This window comes from Equus przewalskii, chromosome 7 (assembly GCF_037783145.1).
Source record: "Equus przewalskii isolate Varuska chromosome 7, EquPr2, whole genome shotgun sequence".
NCBI classification, from domain to species: Eukaryota; Metazoa; Chordata; class Mammalia; order Perissodactyla; family Equidae; genus Equus; species Equus przewalskii.
In genome coordinates this window covers 58,568,757-58,593,003 of record NC_091837.1, presented here as the reverse complement: position 1 = coordinate 58,593,003, position 24,247 = coordinate 58,568,757, and the positions used below count along the sequence as shown (strand labels likewise).

General features: G+C 44.8%; 1 protein-coding gene across 41 annotated transcripts in view; it reads right to left on the bottom strand.

The window, feature by feature from the left end:
• Nucleotides 1-24,247, bottom strand: part of FHOD3 (formin homology 2 domain containing 3) — a 455,119-nt gene that overhangs the window by 50,574 nt on the left and 380,298 nt on the right. For 36 of the 41 annotated variants that reach the window (XM_070629984.1, XM_070629962.1, XM_070629948.1 and 33 more), the window contains 2 exons: nt 20,159-20,455; nt 11,237-12,117 (listed from right to left, as the gene is read on the bottom strand). In XM_070629984.1, the coding sequence (XP_070486085.1) occupies nt 11,237-12,117; nt 20,159-20,455 (1,178 nt within the window). The remainder of the gene's footprint in view (nt 1-11,236; nt 12,118-20,158; nt 20,456-24,247) is intronic. The other 5 variants (XM_070629971.1, XM_070629973.1, XM_070629974.1 and 2 more) reach the window with 1 other exon arrangement.

The following is a 24,247-nucleotide window of genomic DNA, read 5'->3' as shown; positions in this document are numbered from 1 at the left end:
ATTTAATCAAACAAGCTAATGGGAGCCCCTGAAATTTAGCTTTTAAATCTAACTTAAAATAATTTGTTTGTGGAACGTTAAGAAGAAACGAGGAAAAGTTTGACAAAATGCTGAATATAGGCAATGAAGAGGGATGTTATGACTTGCAATGCCCACACTGGGGTGCTAGGGTGCCCACTCCTTCAGGAACTGCAGGGCATCTACCCAACATCCACTTTCTCTTCCCCGTTAACCAACAGGACCATAATTTTTTTCAGGATGGCAATGTGTCAGTTAAACCAGTCACTTCCCCTGGACCCTTTGTTGCTAAAGCTGGGTCTGTGACTTAGTTCTGGCTTTTGTTTCCTTGACTAAAAATGGATAGACCCAGTGGGCCATGACTTTTGCCCTTCCCCCTTTTTCCTGCCTAGAATGTGGATGTGAGGCCTGGAGATGCAGCTGTAGATATCCCGTGAGCATAAGGAATGAAGCCACATAAGGACAGCAGCATGGAAGACAGAAGGAGCCTGGGACAGGCAACCACCCACAGCCAGGATCCAGTGCAGGAGGCATCTATCAGAAGGCAGGGATTCCCTGGGAATCAATCGCCCTTAGCCCCTCATCTATACAGCCTCCCTCACTGTAGGAGCCTGGAGAGATGCCCGAGCAGGCCCAGCCCAATTCCAGCCTTTGTGTGAATGAGAAAAATATGCCCCACTCTGGGGAGACACAGCCTCACGGCAAACAGCTTGAGAGAGAAGCACCACTCAGATTTCAGCCTTTCCACCTCAGCCAGCAGCTATGTGCAGCAAACGACATGCAGAGACCTATGTGGTGGCTCTGAGCCTGACATGTCCTTGTTTCCATTCTCAACAGAACTCAATTTACACCAGTGGACACAGCCACACACTCCCCTGTAAGTCAGAGAGAAGTGAGCTGCCAAGCATCCTGAGATAACGGGGAGAGCTGTCCCCACACATTGACTCTTGACTCTACACATTTTTAGAGCACTTCCACCCACATCATGAAGGAAAGAATAAGAATATATATAATATCTGAAATCGAATTATTCAATCTCTGGATTTTACCAAAAGGTGTTTTAAATGCTGTTCTTCATAATCAAAACCGACTCCATTGGAGGCCACTGAGCACTCAAATGCCTTAGGGTCTGTTCTGCCTGAGACGAGGGAGAGGTCATGTGGGACTGTCCAACTCTCTCCTTCCCTCCCACAATCAGCTAGAGCAACGTCTGCAAGGGTAAGACAAAGTTCTCTGTGCCTGGGAGCATGTGTCCATGTCTAAGGATTAGCAGTCATCAATTCTGATCCATTTCAATCATCTTTCAGGGTCAAAGCCCCACATAAGCAAGCGTGACCTTCACTATGTCCTTCATATGGTCCTATGACAGAGTAACTGTTGTCCATACTCTTCCACAAAGCCTCTCATCACCACCCTTCCTTCATTGCCACCACTTCCACCCCGAGCCTGACCCCCAGAGCCCAGACTCCCAGAGCAGTCCACCACTCCTGCTTCCAGTCTCTTCTTGTCCCCAAACCATCCATCTCACTTTTCCCAAGAGTCTTTCCCAGATACCTGTTTCCTTATCAAACCTCTCTGATCAGAAAGTCAGTGACTGCCTGTTATCTAAAATTAGAAAAATAAGAAATTGCTCAATGATGGAAATGGATATAAAAGCAGAGGCCAGAGAAGAAAGAGTGGTCCTTGTGAATAAGGTTAGGAAATGCCCTTTTAAAGGGGTAGGATGTGATGGGGAAAAGGTGGAACAGAGATTGAGAAGACAACAGGAGGCAACACCTCCAGGCAGGAAATCAGGAAGTTGTCTTGCCTTTGATAGGAGACCAGACATCACCCAAAGAACACACCCAAAAAAGGAAACAAAATGCCAAAACCTCTTGAAATATAAATACCAGGACTACCTAAAGGAAAACTTTCTTGAAAGTAATAAAAGAAGAGGTAAATAAATGAGAAACATCACGTTCCTGGATAGGAAGTCCTGATGTTATAAGGATGCTCATTACCTCTCATCTCTCTCTATATATTTAATATAGTTCTAATCAAATTCCCATAAGATTTGGTTTTGGTATTAACAAAATATTCTAAAGTTACTATAAAAGAATATCTGTGTAAAAAATCAATAAGTAGAGTTATATACAATATTTACCCAATCAGCTATAAAAAACTTATTATAAAACTGATATAATTAAAACATATAGCACTAGCACTAGAATAGTTAGAATGATAGAACAGAATAGAATAATAGTACAGAAAAAGCTCTTATACAATGACACAGGGCATTCCAACAAAGACACCTAGAGGAATGAGTCACAAGCCATTATGAAAGCCCAATTTCTAATACAGAACCAAAGAAAGTAACTTTAAGTCAAAAAACGCAATATGGCAGGTTAAGATCATGACAGACTGGTTTGAACAACATCTTCCTTCTTAAGAAGAGAGAAAGCTTAAGAATAGGCTTGTGTGGGAACAGCCGAGGGTCAGCATGATGGGAGTATGCCACACCCCACGAGCACCCCTTGCTGACTGGAGTCTCAAGACATTATCAGTGATGGTCCTTGACACCAAACCCTGAGCAGATACAGGAGAAGAGGATGAGAACCAAGCTCAGTCCACAGACAGGCTCTTTCTGATCAGCCATATGTCTTCCCATATTTATTTATTTGTTGCCTCTCCTTAATATAGATCCATTTCCTTAAACAGATATTTCCTGAGGGCCTACTCCTTGAGTGGGGACATTTCCATGGGGACTAATGAAAAATGCACACCTGTGGAGGGCCAGGATGCCCCTGACACCAATAGTCAGTCCTAGGGTAAGAGGAAATAAGGGTTTCTGTCTCAATTCTCTGATAAAAGGACAATCAGTAAAATCTCTGCCTTCTTCCTCAGAAAGTTCCAAGAACTTTCAGGAAGGAAAGGATGATGGAAGGAGGCTCCTGTGGGACCAGGATCCAGGCACAGGATGCTAGACTAGGGTTGACTGGAAGTGAAAACGGGAACAACTGTCTCAGGGGTGAGATAGTTGGTCAGCAAAAGAGTGGAAGTGAGGCAGTATGGGGCCAACAATTGTGAAGCTGTTTCTGAATGTGCTACTTTTCCAAATGTGTCCAGAACTGTTCAGGGAGAAGAGGAACTTACTTCTTTAAGGGGGAAAGGGTACCTTGGGAAGAAGTTAGGCTCTGTTTTGCTTCCAGAAAGCCTAGTTGAGCTGAACTCCTGAGTGGAACCAGGTGGCGACACTCAGTATATAGCCCAGCACATCCTTTGAAGATCCAACTCTCAGGAAGCCTTTAGAATGCCAACAGTTGCCCTTCCAGAAATATTGTCTTTGGAGAAATCTTCAGGCTTGGATGCCATGTAGGGCGTTTGTTCATTTTTGGTTTTGACTCAGCCAAGAAGACTGCAGGGAGAGGGGGAGGGAGTGTGGACAGGCAAAACGGTGCGAGACAGAGGCCATCCTCTGGGGAAAGAGATGCTGTCAAGGCGAGCAGAGACCTTAGAGAGAAGGGGCAGGAAGGAGCTCACTAAGGCAATTCAGCTCCTTTCTCCCAAGCTGTCCAAGAACATTGAGGGGCCAGCTTCCCGGAAGGCAGAAGTGAGCCCCTCCAGGAAGAGGCTTCAAATAGGCAGTACCCAAAGCCGCAAAAATTACAGGATTTCTGAGAAGCACACAGAGGAGGTAGCCAATTTAAGTAGGGACTGCTAACTGCCAAGGCTTAGGGGAAGGGCTGACTGTTCTCTGCAGCCCCACATTCACCTGGTGGTTGGCTTCCCGGGCTGGGCTCTACTCTCTAGAGCCAACCAGCTCCAAGAGGTAGGGCTCCGCAAACTCAGCCGCTCCTAGGAGCAGAAAGTAGGAGCATACAATAGGAGTATTTTCTGGAAGAGTTAAGCCAGATATTTAGGGCCAATCAGGGGGACTCTTGGTGCAACACCAATCCTTGACACAGAGATGGATGACTACGTGCTTCACAGGGAGGAGATGCGCAAGCCAGGATTTTGGACAGAAGACATTCTTGCCTCCAAGAACAAGTATTTTAGAATCTGCAAGTAAAGAAACAAACTGGATTCTGGATGGTCATTGGGGGTGAGGGGTCACTGCGTAAGAGTGCCCATAGCGGGTTTCATTTAACATCCTGAGAAAAAGATCACAACCCCCGCCCCGCCCCACCCATAATCAGCTTGGCAAAAGGGAAGGGTGAGTATTTAGGCAGCAGTTAGGAACAGGTGAGAAGGAAAATTTAAATGCTAAATAGTAGTCATTAAGCTTAGAGACTAATTTAAAATCTCACAATAGAATCTCAGGAAAGTCATGTGACAAAGGTTAAGAAAATTAATAGCACAAAAATGATAGGCCTGTTAACACATCTACATGGCTTCATGCAGCACACAAGCAGATTCAACCCTGTTGCACTGGATCCACTCAACCACCCCAGAAGGTCAGGGACATCGGATCAGGCCTGGATTCTTGTTTCTCCCCAATAGGGAAAAACAGGCTCAGAGAGGTTGACTGACTTGCTCAAGGTCACAGAATTAGACTCCAGACCAAATGAAATTTAAAACTGCAATAGCAAAGTATATAGATCATATGGGGACAGGGAGGGTCCTTTTTTTAAAATGGCAAGATTTAAAGACCCCCAAAGGAAGAGCACGAGGAAGTGTTCAGAGCATAACCTTGCAAGTAACCAGAACAAAATGGAATCCAGGGATCACATGGACAGGAGCCCTGCAGGGTAACTGAAAACATCCAGAGCAGCGAGTCATCCACATGGGTCAGCCCCATTCACGGCTGTGTGACCTTGGCAAGCCACTGAACTTCTCTGTGCCTCAGTTTCCCCTCTGGCACCTATCTCACAGGGTTTGTTGTGAGGATGAAATGAGACAATGGATGTAAAGCAGTGAGAACAATGCCTGGCCCATGGTAAGTCCTATAGAAATGTCTGCTAGGACAGTCAGAATAGGATTACTGGTATTAATACGTGTAAAGTATTTATGGCACTGCCTGGAACATAGTGCCTTCTAAGAATTAGCTCTTAGCTATTTTCACCACCACTGACTCCTTCTTATTTTTACTCTACTGACATTATATTTTAAAAATATATGGTCTACCAATGTATATTTTTCATAACTAATGCATCTACCGTGTTTCCTGATCAAAGGCGCCTGCATAAATAGGAACGTCAGATCAAATCAGGCGATAGTTCCAGGGGAAAGTATGGAGACTTGATTTTCAATTTAGCCTGCATAGCTGCTTCTCAAGGACTCGGACCACTCATATGGGGCTTTGTTAATGACTGCAAACAGCTCATGGATGTTCATTAGAGTCTGTGCAGACCCCCAGGCACATAGAATCCCAGAGTGGGAAATAGATCTAGAAAATGAGCACGCCTTGAGTGGTACTGAAGATCTCCTTGCAAAGGACGTGGTAGAAGACATCTTGGTTTCTGTTTTTAATGAGGAGGATATCATGGTGATTGCCACATGCCAAATTCCTCCTGAGGCTAACAGACTAAGGGGAAGGACTAATGGTAAGGGGAGCTCTGGAGAAAGATGAGGAAATTCTCCTTCTTTGCCAGGATACACATCTACCTCCATGACTGATGGCAGAATGGGCAAACAGTAAGTCACCACCACTAACTGGGAGAAATCAACATCACTTACCGGAGGCGGAAACAGGTCTGATCAATATACTGACACTTTCTGAAGGAAAACCAGAAACCATAGTTTATTTATACTAGTGCTTTACAACTTTGGGTACACAAAAGAATTCCCAGGGGTACTTTTAAACAACAGTGGGTTGGGTCCCATCCTCAGAGATCCTGATCTCCTCAGTCTGGAGTGGGGCACAGGGGTCACAGATGTTTAAAAGATCTCTCTTGCAACTGATTTAGACTTTCGAAAAGTCTGAAGGCTTTTAAGACGGGATTGTTGGATGAGTAGAAAGTTGTTCTTTCAAGCAAAGGAATATAATTCAAAAGTAGGAAACAAAAGGCAGGAATAAGAGAATATTTCTTAGGATAGAAAAACAGTAACAGGGTCACCCCCACCCCCACCCCCCATTCCAAGATGCAGCAAGGACTGGTCCTGCCATTTTTATGAATGAAGTGGGATAAAGTTCCCACATAGACAACGCAGGAAGTTTTTATTGATGTTAAAATGAGACTGACACGCCCAACAAATGCCGAGCTCATCCCAGTCCTGGGAGCTGAGGTGTCAGTTACTGAGAAACAATCCTTCCACATTCCAGAGTAAGGCAGCTCAGAAGCTCTGGGCTTGGGTGCAGCGGAGTCCTGAAGACGTGGCCACACATTCTGCCACAGCTAACACAACATAACCAAATAACAGGTGTGGTTCTTGGAAATAAAACAGAAAACCCTGTTCCACCTCTCCACACAGGATAGGGCCTCTACCTGTGGCACACCATGACAAGAAGGGCCAAGGTCCAGAGATGGGCCACCCTGAAGGCAGAAACTTCCTCATGAGGGGAGAGCACGAAATGAGAAGAGTAAGGAGGGGAACATGACCAAAGACTGTTGGAGGCATGCAGCCTGGGCAGGTGAACAGGGCTTGTTTTCCAGAGTCTCTTGAAATGCTGCCATGAAGGATTACCCTTTTGGATTTTTAAAGAGTAGTTTTACTAGAAATAAAGAATGTAACCTTTACAAAGTGGAGATTCAGCACATAGAACTTGTCACCCCAGAGGGTGCTGTGACTGAAAATAGAACTGGGCTAAGAACACGATTTATTAAGAGAACTCTGTGAGTCTTGGAGAATACCACTAAGTCTGAGAGCACTTCCATGAAAGGCGACCGACCTCTCAAAACGCTTCTCAGCATCACTGTCACAGACCCCAGGCCTGGCTCAGAAAGCACTAGTTCTAAAACGGTAAATCACCCCTCCCACTCCCCAGCAACTGCCAAAAGAGTGACGCCACGGAATGTTTTCAAAACTGTCTGCTGAGAAAGTGACAACAACAATGATGCCACAATACAGATGTCATAAAGATGTGACAGCTATGGAATTTTCCTTAGTCCTGTTACAAGGGAGACAGCGGTATACATGGGAAAGCATTAAGGCAAAAAAAACAAAACAACAACAACAAAACAACTAAGACTAAATAAAGGCTGAAAATCCTTTAGTTAGGAAAAAAAGTTTCTGAGGAACCTGCCATAATAGGCTTGCCTCATTGTTAAGTTTAGGGGAAAAAAGTATCCATTTCTCACATTTGCCTTTTGAGTCTTCCATAGCAGAGGTCAACTGTAAAACAGTTACATTCGCATCGTTAACACGGTTCATCTAGTCCCTAACCAGGAGACTTGTGAGAGAACAAGGGAGCGCTCCTCATAACTATGCCAGACAACAGGCATACCCCAGGACCACCCTGGGGACACTAGGATGTACACTCACCCCACTGAAGTCCCAAACTTGGGTGTGGAATTTCCAGGAAGAATTCAGGCTTTCTGAGGATGATGTTAAATAAAATAACATTTGCTTACGATCTGACCTTGAATATAGGGGTAGGAAGGATTTTACTCTCAGGAGAATAAAACCAGGCTGGGGATGGCTGAGTCAACAGGGAAAGTAGTGGTGAGAAGAAATGCCCCCTCACTGGTATCTCATTTTTCACTTTAAATCAGTGGTTCACAACTTTGTTTGAGTCCATGGGGAGCTTTTAAAAATAACCCAGGCTGGGGCTCATCCCAGACCAAATAAATCATCATCTCTGAATTTTCTTAAAAAGTCACTGCTAATAGTTTCTGATTTGTTTAAAAATGTCATGGTAAATAAAGTTGAACAAACCCTCCAAATCCATTCTGGAGTGTCTCCCCCTCCCCATGAGAAACCTAATGCACCCAGGGGAGTAAGGCGGCATTGAGTCCTCAGAGGGGAAACCAAGTCCCCTTCTTCCTTCTGGTCTCTTCTTCCACTCCACAACTGTCTTGGTCTCTCTGCAACTTGGGACATAAAAGCTGCCACTTGGGAGCAGGAGGGAATTTGCTGCCCTGGATGAGGCATACAGGTTGGAATTCCCCTTCTGGGGCTCCTCAGGATGATGTCAAGTCCATGGAGGGCACTTCCCCACACCCCCAGGGCTTTCTGCCCTGACATCTTTCTCCAGGGTCACTTTAACTACCTCCTATATGATTCAACACGTCTTAGACCAGCAGTAGAAATACAATATGATGATATGTAGCAAAGGATTTCTGTCTTTCTCCAGAAAACATAATTAAAGTCATCTTACTAAAAAGCTATATATATTTCCTGCTGAGAGAGAAAAGCAGATCCAATCCCAGAAACTATTTGGAAAGGAAACCAAAAAGCACATATTTCTGTTCTTATCATTTCCATTAAGTGGTCACAGAGCTTTGGGTCTGGCATGAATGTTTGTTTTTGGGGTGACTTGGATGGTCATAACCATACCCTGTAACTCTGGTCTGGTGTAAGTTTTCTGATGGAAATTAAAACCCGTTCCCTTGGCTCTGTGCTGTTTTGTGAGGTCTATTTCATTTTATTTGTGTTGTGCTCTATTGTGTTTAATGAAAAACATCTCATGAGCCAGAATTCGGAAGTGGCTGTTTATAGCTGTGGTTTGTGAAAATCAGTCAAGGATTAGAAATAGAAGTAAAATTCGTTATTGTCTGTATTGTTAACATACACATAATGGATTCAGCTCTCCAATGTGATGTGTTTCAATCCTAATTTGCTTTCTCACCTTTTGAAACCTTTGTAAATTAGGCCCTGCTTACAGTTCCTATCCCCTCAAAACAAAGGTATGGGCTCCTGGGTCTCATTGTAGAACATTCTGGAGTTTGGTAAATTTTTCAATATATTACTTTCCTTTTATGCTCTCACTTTATAAAAACTAGGTAAACATTTGTCCTTTAGCTAGGCAATAAAATATTTTATTTTAAAGTAGTATTTTATTTATTAAAGTATTTATTTTATACCTCCTTCAAGCAAAAAGAGATGGACTACTGAGAGGACACCAACCAGACTCTTATCATCCACCACAGTGGGACCAGGAGAAGGAGGGAGGGAGGTGAACCATCCATTTTGCGTCTTTCTCAAGGAAGTTTTTAATCTTGCCATTTCCTTTACAAAAATGAAGTCAAAAGCACCTTTCCTGCCAAACTGTTACTCCCTTTTATTCCTCCTACCCTGAATCAAGGGCCAGACTCTCCCCGGCAGCCTCCAAGGGGGATGAGTAACCAGGGGAAGCCTAGAGGGTGCAGCCAACCAGATGAGCCCACATGGGGGAGGAAGAGGATGAAGGAGATGGCCAACTGGATCAGCAGGCTGGAGGGAGTGTGAGCGAAGTCAAGTCTTGGGTAACTCCTGGCAACCAGAGATGCTGTTTCAACCCAGCCTGGCCATCCTCTCCCAAATTCCAGGCTTGACCGTAAGAAACGAAGGGGGCACGTGGGTGGCTCAGCATCACATGTGACCAGTCCTGGGAAAGTCAGGACACAGAGACACCGAGAGCAGGTGCCCAAAATCACTTTCCTAGGTGTCATTTTCTAGAGAGGACAAAAGGAGGTCTACTTTCAGCTAAAGGAGAGGACCTATTGGGCAGGATTTTCTGTATTGGATCTAGTGGTTTGGATTTACAAAGAGGAGAAAGCTTTAATCCTGACTTGGGATTCCCGAGGCTGGTAAGAGTTTGGATTCACACCCTCACCAAGACTGGGCAGAAATCAACACCAGGGTCAAGGCCAACTAGGGGAGAGTAGCAGGTAGTTCCAGACCCCTGGTACGTGTTTTAACAGGAAGTCGACTGATTATGGCTCTCCTACCCGGCCTTTCAGCATCACATAGTGGTGACAAGCACTAACTTTGTCACTCGCCTCCTTGTCTGAAGGGCACTCTTGTCCTGGGGATACTGCACATACTTTTTGATTCAGAATTGGTGCCCAACTGCCAGGTCAGGGGGTCTGACTCAGGCAGCTTTATATTCACTCCAAAACGATGATAAAGGGAGCAACGCATGGAGCTAGAATTCATTGGTGATAAGATGTTCTTGCATGTTTAATCTAAATTATACTTTACAAAGTGTTTTTGCATACCCCTAATTCCTGAGAAGAGAGGACAGTTTCAAATTTGTTTTAAAACTGTAAAATACCCAGAATCACAAGGGTTTCTAAGAAACCCAGTTTTGTTTTTGTCCTCCTCAAAGCCCCAGTACATAGTTGTATATCCTAGTTGAAAGTCATTCTAATTCTTCTATGTGGGACGCCACCACATCGTGGCTCGATGAGCAGTGTGTACATCCACACCCAGGATCCAAACAGGTGAACCCCGGGCTGCCAAAGTGGAACACATGAACTTAACCACTCAGCCAGAGGGTGAGCCACAGGCCCCAAAACCCAGTTCTTTAAGATATGTAAAGGAGACCCTATTATGGTGTTAGCAGTGAGTCATCAGAAATAAAATCTGTGATCCAGTATCTTACAGCTTCTTTATCAGTGTTCATTAACCATGACTTTACCTCTGATGCCCAATAACTTCTTGTACCGTGCTTCTCATTTATAAAAGTGGATATAAAATCTCCGTTAAAAATACCATAGCAGCAACGCCTACAGAATTCTCAAACATTTACAAAAAATAAGAAATCTAGATGCATGTGTCATATTTACAGGATGCTAACTACCTGACTCTTTGGAAACATCCGGATAGTTGCGGCATGCTGATTCAGCCAGGAGATTATCCGAAGAAATGTCACTTAGATTACTGCCTTTGCAAAAGCATTGTGTGGTTATACTGTGTGGAACCTACCACTATCAACGATAACCAATGAAGGTAACAGTAAATAAACACATCCCTGAATAAAGTCGATGTGTTTGAGAAATCAACACATCTACTTTCCTCTAGTTCACGTCAACATCTGCTGTTGGGCTCTGCTAATATTCCCCGGTTAATCTTTTCATCTTTTCCTTCAGGTTCTTCGGTTCTTTGCAAGTTACTATGCCTAATGATGCTGGTAAGCTGCCGTCCCCCTTAGCTATTAGAAATTAGCGTCCCTTACTCATTTAGCTTCCACCTAGCGTGTGGTACAAACAGTACTACTTAAAGGTCAGATTTTTTTTTTTTTTTTTTACCAACTGCCTTTTTTACCAAATAGCGAAAGCAACATGAAGAGAATTTTATATACAATAAATCTCTCAGTCCTACTCAACAGCAGAAAGTAACTCTGCAAATCAAGAAGCATGCTGGATGCGAGCGGTACCTTCGAGACGGACAGTTCCTTAGATTTAGACTCAAACAGGTGCTCCAGCCTGGAAGTGTCCACCTTAATAGGTTCCAGTTTCGACCACAGGAATTCTCTGCAGCGGCGGTTGTTCTTACACGGCCACTCAAAAGGCCGCACTTCATTCCAGAACAGACGGATGGTCTTCTTTTTCTTGGTGAATGCCGGCTGACCCCTGGGTACCTGGGGCCACCCTAAGCCCTGAGGAGCGCTGAATACTGGAGGAGGAGCCAATAAATTACCGGGGACTGGAGGGGGAGGCACGCTGTCCAACAGGGGTGGAGGGGGAGGGGGTGGCAAGCCCAGAAAGGTGGGTGGGGGCGGGGGAGGTGGCCCCGGGGTATCCCTGGGACCCAGGTCCACGTCCAGGACGTCGATGTCGTCCTCCTCCCCCAGGTCGGTGAAATCCATATCTTGGATTCTGAGCTCCCTCGGATTGGCCATGAGCTGGTCCCAGATGTAGTCAGATTCCGTCTTTGGCTGTGTGGATGCTTTCTCCGGGACCTTGTCATTGGGCTCGGCGTCGGGAGAGATAGAGCCTCTCCCCAGGTCCCCACTGTTGAATTTTTCAGCAAAGGCTTTCACGCTGCCCCTATTGTCCAGACAGCCAACGTCCACCCTCCTGACACTCTCATCCTGGGCCAGAGAGTTGGCCTGCAGGGTGGATATCCTGCTGGCCAGGCTGGATACGGCCTCTGCCCCCTCCTCAGTCTGCCCAGTCTCACCCTCGCCCTTCTCCTCCTCATCCGTGGGCTTTCTGTTATGGGCATACAGCATGTCCAGCATGAACCGTTTGCTGGTGAGGATGTCGCCACACTGTTCATTTACACCAACATCCTGAACACCTGCAGACCACAAACCTGAAAGTATACAAGAGAAAAAAATGAGAAAGTGCCAGGGGCCTCAATACCATGAGAAGAGCAACTAGGTAATATGTGGGCTTCATACACACAGTGACTTCAGAGAAGACACTGAAATAAAGCAATTGAAGAGGAATGTGGTCATGGCTGATAAGATGCTCTTGACCAGGAAGACACGCTGCATCAAAGGCCCAATGACACACTCCAGGACTCAAGACTCTTGTAGGTGTGACACTGGCTTGTGGCTCCCACCTAGGCTCATGGGGAGAATTTTCCTAACCTTTCCTGCCCACCCGTGACAGCTGGTCAGCACCTACCCAGCCACAGGTAACTAAGGGGCTTCTGCCCTAACGAAACATAAGAAGGCAAGGAAGATGCTCCCTCGCCCACAGCAGGTGTTGGAAAGGCTGTAGAGTTATCTCTGTTTCTCCCCCTTCACATCTGCACCAGTGCAGCTCAAAGTGGCTGGAGAAAGGCACAAACCATGCCATTGGTTGCACTTGAAGTTTGTGGTCACTAGTCTTCAGGAGACACTTAATGCTGCCTGGCAGTCTCATCGATGACCTCTCCTAGATGACTTTTCACACCCCTCTCCTCTAACCTCTCCATCCATCTCATCCTCACACAAGCATGGCCTTGCTTTCTAGTTCAACAACGTAACAGATGAAGTCAGAAGAGATCTTCAAAGGCCTCCATTCCACCTCCACCTACCCACCTGTACATGAACCCCAACCATGGCCTCCCTCCTGTGACTACTGATAAACTGTCCCTCTCAGCAGGGATCAAGCACTCCACTTGCACATTCGGAAACCACTCCAGCAATTCCCTGTCCTGCATCTCCCAAACTCCTCCCACTAGACCTTCCTACTGGCATATAAATGTGGTATAATTTCACCCATCTTGAAACAAAATGAAACCTCACTTGACTCCATTTATCCCTCCAGCTATAACCCAACTTTTCTCCTTTCCTTTAAAGTAAAGCTGCTTATAAGAGTTGTTTTGCTCACTGTCTCCAACTTCTCTCTTTATTCTCTTTTGAAACAGTCTAATAAAGTTTTGCTCCCACCACCTTTCAAAGCTGCTCCTTTCCAGGTGACCAATGACTTTTCTGTTGCACTAGACCCAGCTGATCACTCCCTTCTCCTTTACTTTATCTTTTGTTTGGCTTCCAGGACATTGCACTGACCTGGCAAGCTTCCTTCTTTCTGGTTGCTCCTTCACAGTCTCCTGTGTTGGTTCCTTTTTATCTTTAACCTTTGTATGTCCTTGGACTTCTTCTCTCCATCTACACTCACTCTCTCGATCATCATCTCATCCAGTCTCCCGGCTTTAAATACCACCTTCTCCCTTCACTCTCATTCCCCTCATGAACCTACTTCCCCTGCAGTCATTTCCTGTCTCAGACATGGCAACATCATCTATCTTGCTGCCAATACTAAAATCCTCAGAGTCATCCTTGACTCCTCCTATTCTTTCATCCTGTACATCCAGTGTAGCAGGGCATCCTGTTAGCTAAATCTTTGTTACATCCAGGATCCAACCACCTTCCTCATCAGCTCCCATGCCACGACCTTGATCCGAGCCAGCATGGTTTCTTGCCCACAGCATTGCAGAAGTGTCCCCTAGCTGGTCCCAGTGTCCACTCTTGCTCCTTTATAGTCAATTCTTAACACAACAGCCATACGATGTGTTAAAATGTCTGAACATATCTTTCTGCTCAAAGTCTTCTAATGGTGCCACATTTCACTGAGACAAAAAGCCAATAACCTTTCAATGTTCACAAGCCTTGAGTGATCCTACCTTCATTTTCTTTAATTTCTTATCACTACCACTGCTGCCGCCACCACCCCAAGACATACATACATGAACCTCTTCAGGTACAGTAGTTCCTTGACAATCCTAGAACTCACCAGGCATGATCAAGCCTCACAGCCTTTGCCCCTCCTGGGACAAACTGCACACAGTTAATCACACAATTTGCCCCTCAACCTCCTTTAGGTCTTTGCTCAAATAGAGTCTTCTCAGTGAAGCCTTCCTCGACCATCTTATTTAAAATTGTGCAACCCTCCCTCTCCCCAACACTGTTTATCATCCTTTCCTACTCTATTCTTCACCAGAGTGTTTATTACTGTCTAACCTTCCACACATTTTCCTTATTTATTTTATGGCTGCCTTCGCCCCGTCACTGAAACGAGTATAATAACTTGTTAAACCATCCACTTCACTGGGATGTAAACTCTGCAAGAGCAGGGGTTTGGGTTTGTTTTGCTCACTGTTTTATTGCCAGCATCTAGGATGAATGAATGAATGAATGAATGGTCGGGAATGTTATTCCTCTGAGTTTGCTTCCTAAGGGCCAGCAGGACTGCGCAGTAGGCATTTCAGGATGTGAGTCCCATCAGATACCAGGGCTTCCACCGGTTCTTGTATTGGGAGGTATCAGGAGACCCAGGCCATGGGCATGAGCAAAGGAGAACAGCCTGATCGAACATGCTGGGGGAGGGTGCTAGTCTCTCTCACGTGGCCTTGCCTTGACCTTAGAGGAGGCATTGATTGGGGACGCACCAAAGCCCCCTGGTGCTTTGTTCTCCCGGTGTAGCTTTGTCCTCTCTGCTCTGCTCAATGGTGGCCTAACCTCACCAAGGGACTAATGCCAGAACAAGGAGCTCTTAAGCCCTCCTGTAGGTTTCACAAACAAAATACACTTTTGTTTGTCAGGAGATAATCACCATCAAAGAGAGAGGAGATGGCATTTGAGGACAGGACAGAAAATTCTGGTTATTTGGAGCCTCTACAACTAGTCAGACAATCCTGTAAATAGGGAGACTGCTCTGACGCCAGGAGATGGCTGCAGCAGATAAAGTGGCTGAGTCTCTCTCAAGAGGCTGCCTCACTCTTTCTCCATTTATTGGGAAATGTTGGCAACTTCTTATTTTGGCAACAGGGAAAAGAGTATAATCAGGTAATATTTTAAATGTTGGTTTTCTTGTGTACTCTCTTCATTTAACTTAGGTCTTGTTTTATCGTTACGTAGTGTGATTTTTTTGTCCTTGGCAATTTCCTTTGCTCTGAACTCTATCTGATATTAATATAGCCAGTCCTGCTTTTCTTTGATTAATGTTGGCATGATATATCTTTCCATCTGCTTATGTCATTATGATCATCAACCATAAGGTGTTACTCCGTCAATGGAATCAGAATATAAGGAAATGAGTTTTGTATAGACAGCATATAGTTGGGTTGTGTTTTTATCCACTCTACAAATCTCTGTCTTTTAATTTAAAGTAATTAGTGATATATTAAGGCTTACATCAGCCATTTTGTTTGTTTTGCTTATTCCCTTTATTTCAGTTCCTGTTTCTCCTTTCTTGGTCTCAGTGGTTACTTGACTGTTTTTTTAGAATTTCAATCTGATTCATTTATAGTGTTTTTGAGTACACTGCTTTATGTAATTTTCTTAGCAGTTATTCTAGGTATTACAATATACACACTAATTGATCTGTCTACTTGTATTGATGTTTTACTACTTTGAAGTGTAGAAATTTTACTTCCACAGAGATTCCCTTACCTTCCCCACTTTTTAAATATAATTGTCAAGTATTTCCTCTACAAACATTGAACACTACATCAAATAAGTTATAATTTTTGCCTCCACCATCAAATCTGACTTAAGAGACTCATATGGAGAAACACAGTCTTTTTTATTTACCCCTATTTTTATCCATTCTGTTGTTCTTTTCATTCTGAAATTACAAGCCTTCTGTCATCATTTCCTTTCTGTTCAGAGAACTTCCTTTAGCCATTCTTTAAGGGTAGGCCTGCTAGTAACAACTTCTCTGAGTTTTTCTTTAACTGAGAATGTCTTTATTTTCCCTTTATTCTTAAAGGCTACTTCATTCTTAAAGGCTGCTTTTACTGAAGATAAAAGTCATGACTGACAGTTCTAGTCTTTCAGCACTTGATGCTATGCCTCTTCCTGCTGGCCTCCATGTTTCAGATACGAAATTTGCTGTCAACTGAACTGCTGTTCCTCTATAGCTAACACATCAAGATTCTTTCTACTCTCTTTCAAGACCTTGTTTTTGGTCATCAGTTTTCAGAAGTTTGATTATGATATGCTTTGGTGTGGATTTCTTTGGATTTATCCTCATTAGGATTTGCTCAGCTTCTTAAATCTGTAGGTTTATGCCTGTTGCTAAATTTGGGAAATTTTCAGCCATTATTTCTTCAAATATTTTTCTACCGCTGCACCTTTCTCTTCTCCTTCTTAGACTCTGATGAAATGAATGTTAGTTCTGTTGATATAATTCCATAGGTCCCTGAGGCTCCTGTTCATTATTTCAGTCTATTTTTTCTCTGCTATTCAGATTTGGTAATTTCTACTGATCTGTTTTCATATACACTGATTATTTCCCTGCTGTCTCCAATCTACTATAAAGCCCATCAAGTATTTCATTTTGGTTATTGTATTTTTCAGTTCTATAATTTCCCTTTGGTTCTTTTTAAATATCTTTTATTTATTTGCTAAGATACTTTGTTACTTTTTTTCATGTATTTCCTGAGTGTTTGTAACTTCTCACTGAAGTATTATTGTAACGGCTGCTTCAAAATCCTTGCCAGGTATTTTCAGCATCTGGCTCATCACAGTGTTAGCATCTGTTGATTATCTTTTCCCTTTCAAGTTGTGATTGCCCTAGTTCTTGATATGATGAATGATTTTCAATTGTATCCTGGATATTTTGGGTATTATTTATTAGGCTTTGGATCATATTTAATCTTCTCTTTTAGCAGGCAGTCACCCTTTATAGGTGTAGTGTAGAGGTCTTGGTGGGGGTAGTTGTTCAGCTCCCTGTTGGGTCCTACTGTCACCACCCCAGCAAGAGGGCTGACTCCCACTGCCTCACTGCAGGTAGGTAGGGTGGAGGTTCAGGACCCCCTTGACTCCACTGGCATCTTCTACTGGCTCACATTGCCTCACTGCTTCCACACAGAAATAAAGGCTCAGCTTCCCACCAGTCCCCACTGATTTTGGGTTGGGGAGAGCAGAGTGCAGACTAGTCCCACTCCAAACCACATAATTCTACTTTGTTTATGCTTGTTTGGGATGGAGGCTCAGCTCCCCACTCGGCCCTCCTGGTGTCAGGGATAAAGAGGGTGGTGCCGAGAGCAGCAGTACGCTGATTAGTCCTCTTCCCACTGCTTCTTTAAGTCTTGTTCCTGCTGGGTAGGGTGAAGGCTCAGACCCTCACAGGACCCCAGTGAGACTACCCTGATGGAAGAATTGGGACACCACTTGCTTCTTCCCTGCAGGGAATAGAATATCAGTTCCCCATTAGGCCAATATTACCCTAGCATGGGAATCAGAGCACTGCCTGTTTTCCTGTGCAGGGGACAGAAGACTGGCTCCCTACTGAGTCCCACTAACACCACAGGGTTGGGGGAGGAGAACTGGAGCAGTTTCTCCTGTTTCCATGGGGTGAGACTATATAGAAGATCACCTCCTCTTTGGTCCCACTGAAGCCACTGGGTCAGGGGAGAGGGAGGACAGTGGAAGATTTTCCAATAATGCTTGTCTAGGGTACAGCATGTATTAATAGCCAAAATATTTTCTGTTCTGTTGGACAATCCTTTTCTCAATGCTTTGGCTAGGGGAATAGGCTTTACTTGGAGCTGCCATGTTGTTCAAGTCCAAAGGTCCCTAGTCAGTCTGCCGTCTTCTTTCCACCATTCAGAGTCCTCCTGTAACTGATTGTTCTGTTATGCCCAGGGGTTAATATTTTAGTTGTAAGAGGGAAGACCTATGAGCAATGGAGCTTCTCCATCTCAGCCAGCACCTTTTCATTCATTTATTCATCAAGGCTTTAGGAGCCCCTACTATGTTCTGGGCACACAGCTAGGAAGTGAGGACCCATAATAAACAAGACAGACATCCCCATCCTCAAAAAGCTTACATTCAAGTGGAGATAAAGGACAGCTATATAAGTAATTACAACAAAGTGTGACAAATGCTACGATAAAGCCTCTCTCACTAATGCCATGGAGTGGAACACAGGAAACAAAGAAAAAGAAAACCACAGGAGCATAATAAGTTGAGCCTCTTTCAAGCCCCACAAATTCATCTTCAAGTAACAGATACAGTCATTAAAAACAAGACTGGGAATCATTTTGATTGCCTTAATGATTCAACTGAGAACATTCTGAAAAGCAAGAGCTATGATGACAGAGCTGTCCTGACTCCATACAACTGCTGACAGTGCCTGTGAGCAGTGGGATCTTTTAGAAATCAATAAGCTACAACAAATAAACATGATCACACCTCTAACAGCACCAGACTGAAGCAGAAAAAATCACTGCAGAGACCTAATTCCTGAGTCTCTACACTTGGAAACCACCAGCTTTTGGTAGAAAGTCAATGGTTCTTCAGTGGGAACAGAGTCTCCATTTTTGGAAACCTGTCCTTATTTGGAAGACTATTGGACAATCTGATCTAAGAAAGTTCTGTTCCCTGGCTTATTTTTACTAAACCAACTTGTTGATACATTTTAGGCCTGCTAAGCGTAGTTATGATGAATAATTCTTAAAGCTGTTCATATAAATAAAACGTGATTTAAGTCCAAACTGATAAAGAAGTCTTACCTGACACCCTGCACTGTGACCATAATTATATTGAATGTGAATAATAAGTAGAATTTGGGAGATTTACTGTAATCTTACTTGGAAAGAAATTAAGAAAGTATCAATATATGTAACACCTCTTAGCATATACATCTTCAACCAAACAGTTATAAGATTTTCAATGCAATAATTCCTAAGACGTAAACTAATAACGTCTTTTAGTCCTTTTTCACTGCATCATAGTAATCAGTAATATAGAGAATAAAATCTAGTGATATATCATAATTGGTGAAAACTCAAATTTTAGCTATTTTAGACTAAGCCATTGATTGACAGGTCTCATGGGCGACATTATGGTGTCATTAATTCATTCCATTTTCATTCATTCATCTATGCTTCAGAGACACTGTATTCTCAAGCTGTGAACTAACAAGCCATACGTGGGTCATGCCACTGGTTGGCAGGTCCTTGTGGAGCCTTCACACTGCCCTTTGAACCCAAGATGTAGGCTCTTTGAGTGTCACTCTGTAGTTTAATGAAGGCTGGCCCATAAGACATCCTTCACTGGTGAGGAGAGTTAGTTGCAAGAGGCGGCTCCCTACCACCCTGACAGCACATAAGTCACAGGCAGGAAAACCAACCCCACAGTGTAGCATAGGAATCATAATCCAAATGATTATAGAAATCATTTCCAATTCCTATAACCCTCCGTAGTGCCCACTCTGAGTCCCTAGTGAGGACTAACATTCCATTTGTCACCATTACACAGGTGAACTGAATGAATATCAGTACCGTATCAAAAAGGTATAATTCCATAAGGAAAAGCATGCACTTTATACCAGAGAAAAGAATAATCCTGAGTATACTACAGAAAATTACTTAAATTATGAATATTCTAGTAGAAAACATCAAATTGACCTCAGCACATTGTGAACTGCCATTTTTTGGAAGCACTCATTCAATTCACTTTAACAAATTTGCTCTGGTCTGAAATGTTCGGTCATAATGGTTTAACCTACTTCATTGAAAAAAGTCTTTCAAGGGAGTAGATAATATGCCATGTCTCCAAATTAAATTAGGAAAAAGCTACACTTACTATTAACAATCAAACAAGTAGAAGGAAAAGGAATTTCTCTGTTGGGGCTTATACCCTAGGAAAAGTCCTCTGTTGCCCTCGAATCGGGCCCTTTCGGCCCCTGGAGAAGTGATGGTGCAACAGCATGGCAGAGGGCGTGGGAGCCACCTTTCTATGGGACAGGAAGTTGCTGGCTGGCTAAGAGTGTGGCCACATTCCTCACTTCCAGATAACAGGTGACACAGCACAGTGAGTGAGCTGAGCCAGCAGGTTGCCTCAGAGGCCAGCAAACCAGGTCCCCCACCCCAGGGTTCCCTGGAATATGTTTATGGAGAAAAGGGGCTTTATTACCAGTTCCCCTGTCCCTGGAGAGCTTGTCCTCCTTCTCTTCCCTCTCCAACGTGCTGCTGGAGGAGGAGATGCTGGAGGCAGAGCAGTTGTCCCTCTCGTTCACCTCCTCGTTCTGCCTCTCTTTCTCACTGAGGGAGGCTCGCTCTTCTGGCTCTTGCTCCAGTGCTCGCTCCACTTCACTCTGTCTTCCCACGTGAGCAGGGGCTATTTCCCGGCTAGCCTCCTCAGCAACCTGCCCCACCTCTGCCTCTGGTTCTGGTTCTGCCTCTGGTTCAGGCCCAGGATCCCTTGCACTTGCTGGAGGAGACAACAATGGAGATTATAATCACAGCAGGAATCTCTTGGAAGTGTCAAGTGAGGTGTCAGAATGGATGTGAGGTTGACTTCTCTGTGCTGGCTGTGGTGGGCAGAATTCTAAAGGTGGCCCCCAAGACTCCTGTCCCCTGGTTGTTCAATCAGGCACGATCTAGGTACTGCAGGGAAAGGATGCAGCTGACATTCAAGTCTCAAGTCACCTGACCTTAAGGGTATGGAGATTATCCAGGTGGACCTGATCCAATCCAGTGAGCTTTTTAAAAGCTGAGTGTCTTCTGATTAGCAGTAGGAAAGGAAGTCAGAGAAACTAGAAGCACAGAAGGATTTGACACATGAGTGCTGGCTTTAAAGACGGAGAGGCCACATGACAAGGAATGCAAGTGGCCTCTAGAAGCTGACAACGACTCCTGGATGGCCACCAACAAGGAACAGGGACCTCAGTCCTGCAAGTGCAAGAAACTGAATTTTGCTAACAACCTGAAGGAACCTGCAGGTGGGTTCTTCCCAGGGCCTTCTGATAAGAGCCCAGCCGGCACAACTTTGATTTTGGCCTTGTGGTACCCAGGGCTAAGAATCCAGCTGAACCCTGCTGGACTTCTAACCTATGGAAACTATTCAATTTATGGATAATAAATGGGTGCTGTTTGGAATTGCTATGTTGTGGCAATATTTTATGCAGCAATAGAAAACTAATACATGATCCTTTTACCTCTTCAGGAAAAGAGAAAAAAATCCATGGTGAAACAAGCTGACAAGCAAGCAGCAGCCTGATGTTGTATCAGTGGCTAAACCAACGAGGCCTGCCAACCTGTACTTGAGTCACGTTTGCTCACAATGGGAAGTTAACCTATAATTTTGAAAGCTACTTAGAAGAATCACTTATGGGCACAGAACTATTTGTAAACCTTTCAAGACCGGAGTTTTGATGCTTGTACCAAGGTAAAATGCCCAGATTCCCACGTGTGCCATCCTCTAGGGAGCAGGGAAATGGCAGTCTGGCTTATGCATGCTTTTGCTGAGCAAAACTCTCAGCTGTGAGCTGTGGATGGGTAGCAAAATGATTGAGGATACAAAAAATTCTGAGCCCACTGCTGCACATGAAGGCCAGAGGAGGATGGGTTACTCCTGAGAATCTGACCATCAGGGCTGGGCAAAGCCACGTTGCTTGAATCCAGGCAGTGTGCCCCAAGAGCATGTGCTCAAACAAGCAGATTGGGGAGCTCTCTCTCTGTGGAGGTATCATGCCAGCTCCGGTGAGTGAGGACGGCTGGCAACGGGGTGTGCAGAGCAGACCCCGAGGTAGGCCTGGCAGTGGCATTATTATGGGAGAGGAAAGCTTAGGCCTCACTGGGCAGGGAGCCCAGTTGCCCTCAGCTTCCCAGCAAGAAGTCATTCTGCCAGGACTCACTAGGTCCAGCAGACAACCTCCCCTCCAAGTCTGCTCTCAGGCTGCCTTCCAATTGGGTAGGGAAGGAGGGAGACAATGGGGAGGATGACACGCCAGCCTCTCCTTATGTCCTTGGGTAACTTCCAACCACCACAGGGAAGAAATACTCCCTGTGGGAATCCCCCCAACGCCCTTCAGGTAGGAATGGGTCATAGAGGACAGAGGGCCTCTCCCTTCTGCCTGCCTGTGGCTTGATGACACAGTGTATATCTTCCAGCCTAGTACAAGAACCTGCTTCCTGGAGAAACTGGAGGAAGGGAGGACAGGACAGCAAAGGCATTATGCTGTCTATTGGCTGTCCCTGCTGGGTACCACCAATACGGACTGTTATAGGAACTGGTGATATGAGGGCAAAGTTCCCAGGCAGAGATGCACTGTCTGGCAGTAGCAGAGGAAGCCAAAGGGCACAGAGAAATGAACCCACATGCTCAAGGATGGGTGTCAGGCACTTTTCCTTAAAAGCAAAAACTGGGCTGGGTACAAGGAGAGTGAACAGACCTTTGAGAAAAATTCCCTTTGGTCTTGAAGGAATTTTTACGATAATTTCTTTTTCATCTGATAATAGAGTATTTAGCAAAGAGATACAAAACCCCATTCGTTTTACAAGCATGGCAAAAGCATAGTTGTAGCAAGAGCAATGTCATCATTTGGTTGACAGAAAGCATATGTTCTTGCACACATTTACTTCAGAATAGCCACATCAAAAAGAAAATGTGTTTCCAACAGCCTAGCATGTGGCATGCATTTGAGTTTTAATTGGTGAGCATATGGTGAAAACTGGCAAGGGAGCCTCCGTGTGGCTTTATCACTGAAAGAGAGTTGTGCGCAGTTGGTCGCCATGAGCCTGTGTCTACTCACCATCCCCAGGAGACCAGGCAGACAAAGTAGGAAGAATCCACGATTTCATGGTTGTTTGACTCCAGCCTACACACACTCCACTGTTGTGTTTCCTTCCACTTAAGCAGCAACTCTGGCCCCTGAATAGCCAGCGGCTGCATGGACAGGTGTGGTAATGGACATGCAAACTCTAGAAAAGCCACACACTCTTGGGAATAAACAGTACAATTTCACCCCCATATGTAAGGGCCTAACTTCACGGAGTCGGACATTTATATGTGTGATCTGAACAGTGGGGTGGTTTTTCTTTTCCATTACAGCTGGGGAGGTAATCGTCTCCAACACTATCTCCTAATCAGAAAGCATTGACTTGGTGTCCACAAGGTCTGACTGCAACTCTTTGGGGTGTCAGGCTGTCCTAATGATGAACAAATTAAGCAATATTCACATACATTCAAGTCAAGCAAAACCACCAAAAGTGGAGAGTGAAGGTGATAGAGACAGCAAACGTGCATAGCTGCTCATTCCTGACAAGCTCTGTGCTGTATACATCAGGCAAAATGTGGGTCATAACACATATTGCTGCTTTCAGAGGGCCCACCACCTGGCTAGGAACACAGGACATAAAATTCATCAATGGAGGTTATGCTAGTATGTGGCCAGGCACTCCAGTGAGGGTGCTGGATAACAAGTGACAGGGACTCGCTGGAAGGAGCAGCCAGGATCCACGGCAGAGTCCATCTCAAGCCGTATTAATCAAACACAGGAATAATTGCCCAGAGGGCCAAGACCTCGCCTTCCTCTCATGTCAAGAGCCCCCGGCACGGTCCTGAGGCATCTGATCATAAAGTTCACACTGATACTCAGGAAGTACCCAGGATGGCTCTGGGACTGCACACTGAATTCCAGAACATTTCTGCTCCCCTTTCCCATTCTCTTTCCTTAAGACTTCCCTTGTCAACAGCCCCCTCCCACACACACACAACCATTCCTTTTGACTCACTGCCCCAAGCAGATCGGCTGCTCTCTGAGAAGACACAGAGAAAAGTATCATCTACCCACGCTGAGTCCCTAGGAAACTGGAGGAAAAGTCCTAAAGAGAGCTAAGACGTTTGTCAACACCGAGGGGCAAGAACTACTCACAACCTCCCACTGTTGCTAGTCCCAGTATTTAATGAGGCTTTCTCTGGCCCAACAATGGTGTTGGTGGTGACAGACACAGTGATACACAAGACAGACCCAGCTCTCGTCGCCATGGAGGTTATAGAGGAGCAAAGAGATGCCACCCGTCCTGCCATGGCCTCTGCTGGCAAAGATGGCTGAACCCTAGCACCAAAAGACACAGGGTAATCCCAGCCCCTCAGCTCGCACTAGATACAATTAAAAAATATTCATAAATGTGATGGCTGTCCTAACAGCAAGAACACAGTGCTGTAGGAGGGTACGACCAGGGTCTTTGGCAAGGCCTGGGAAGGGACATAAGTCTCTGT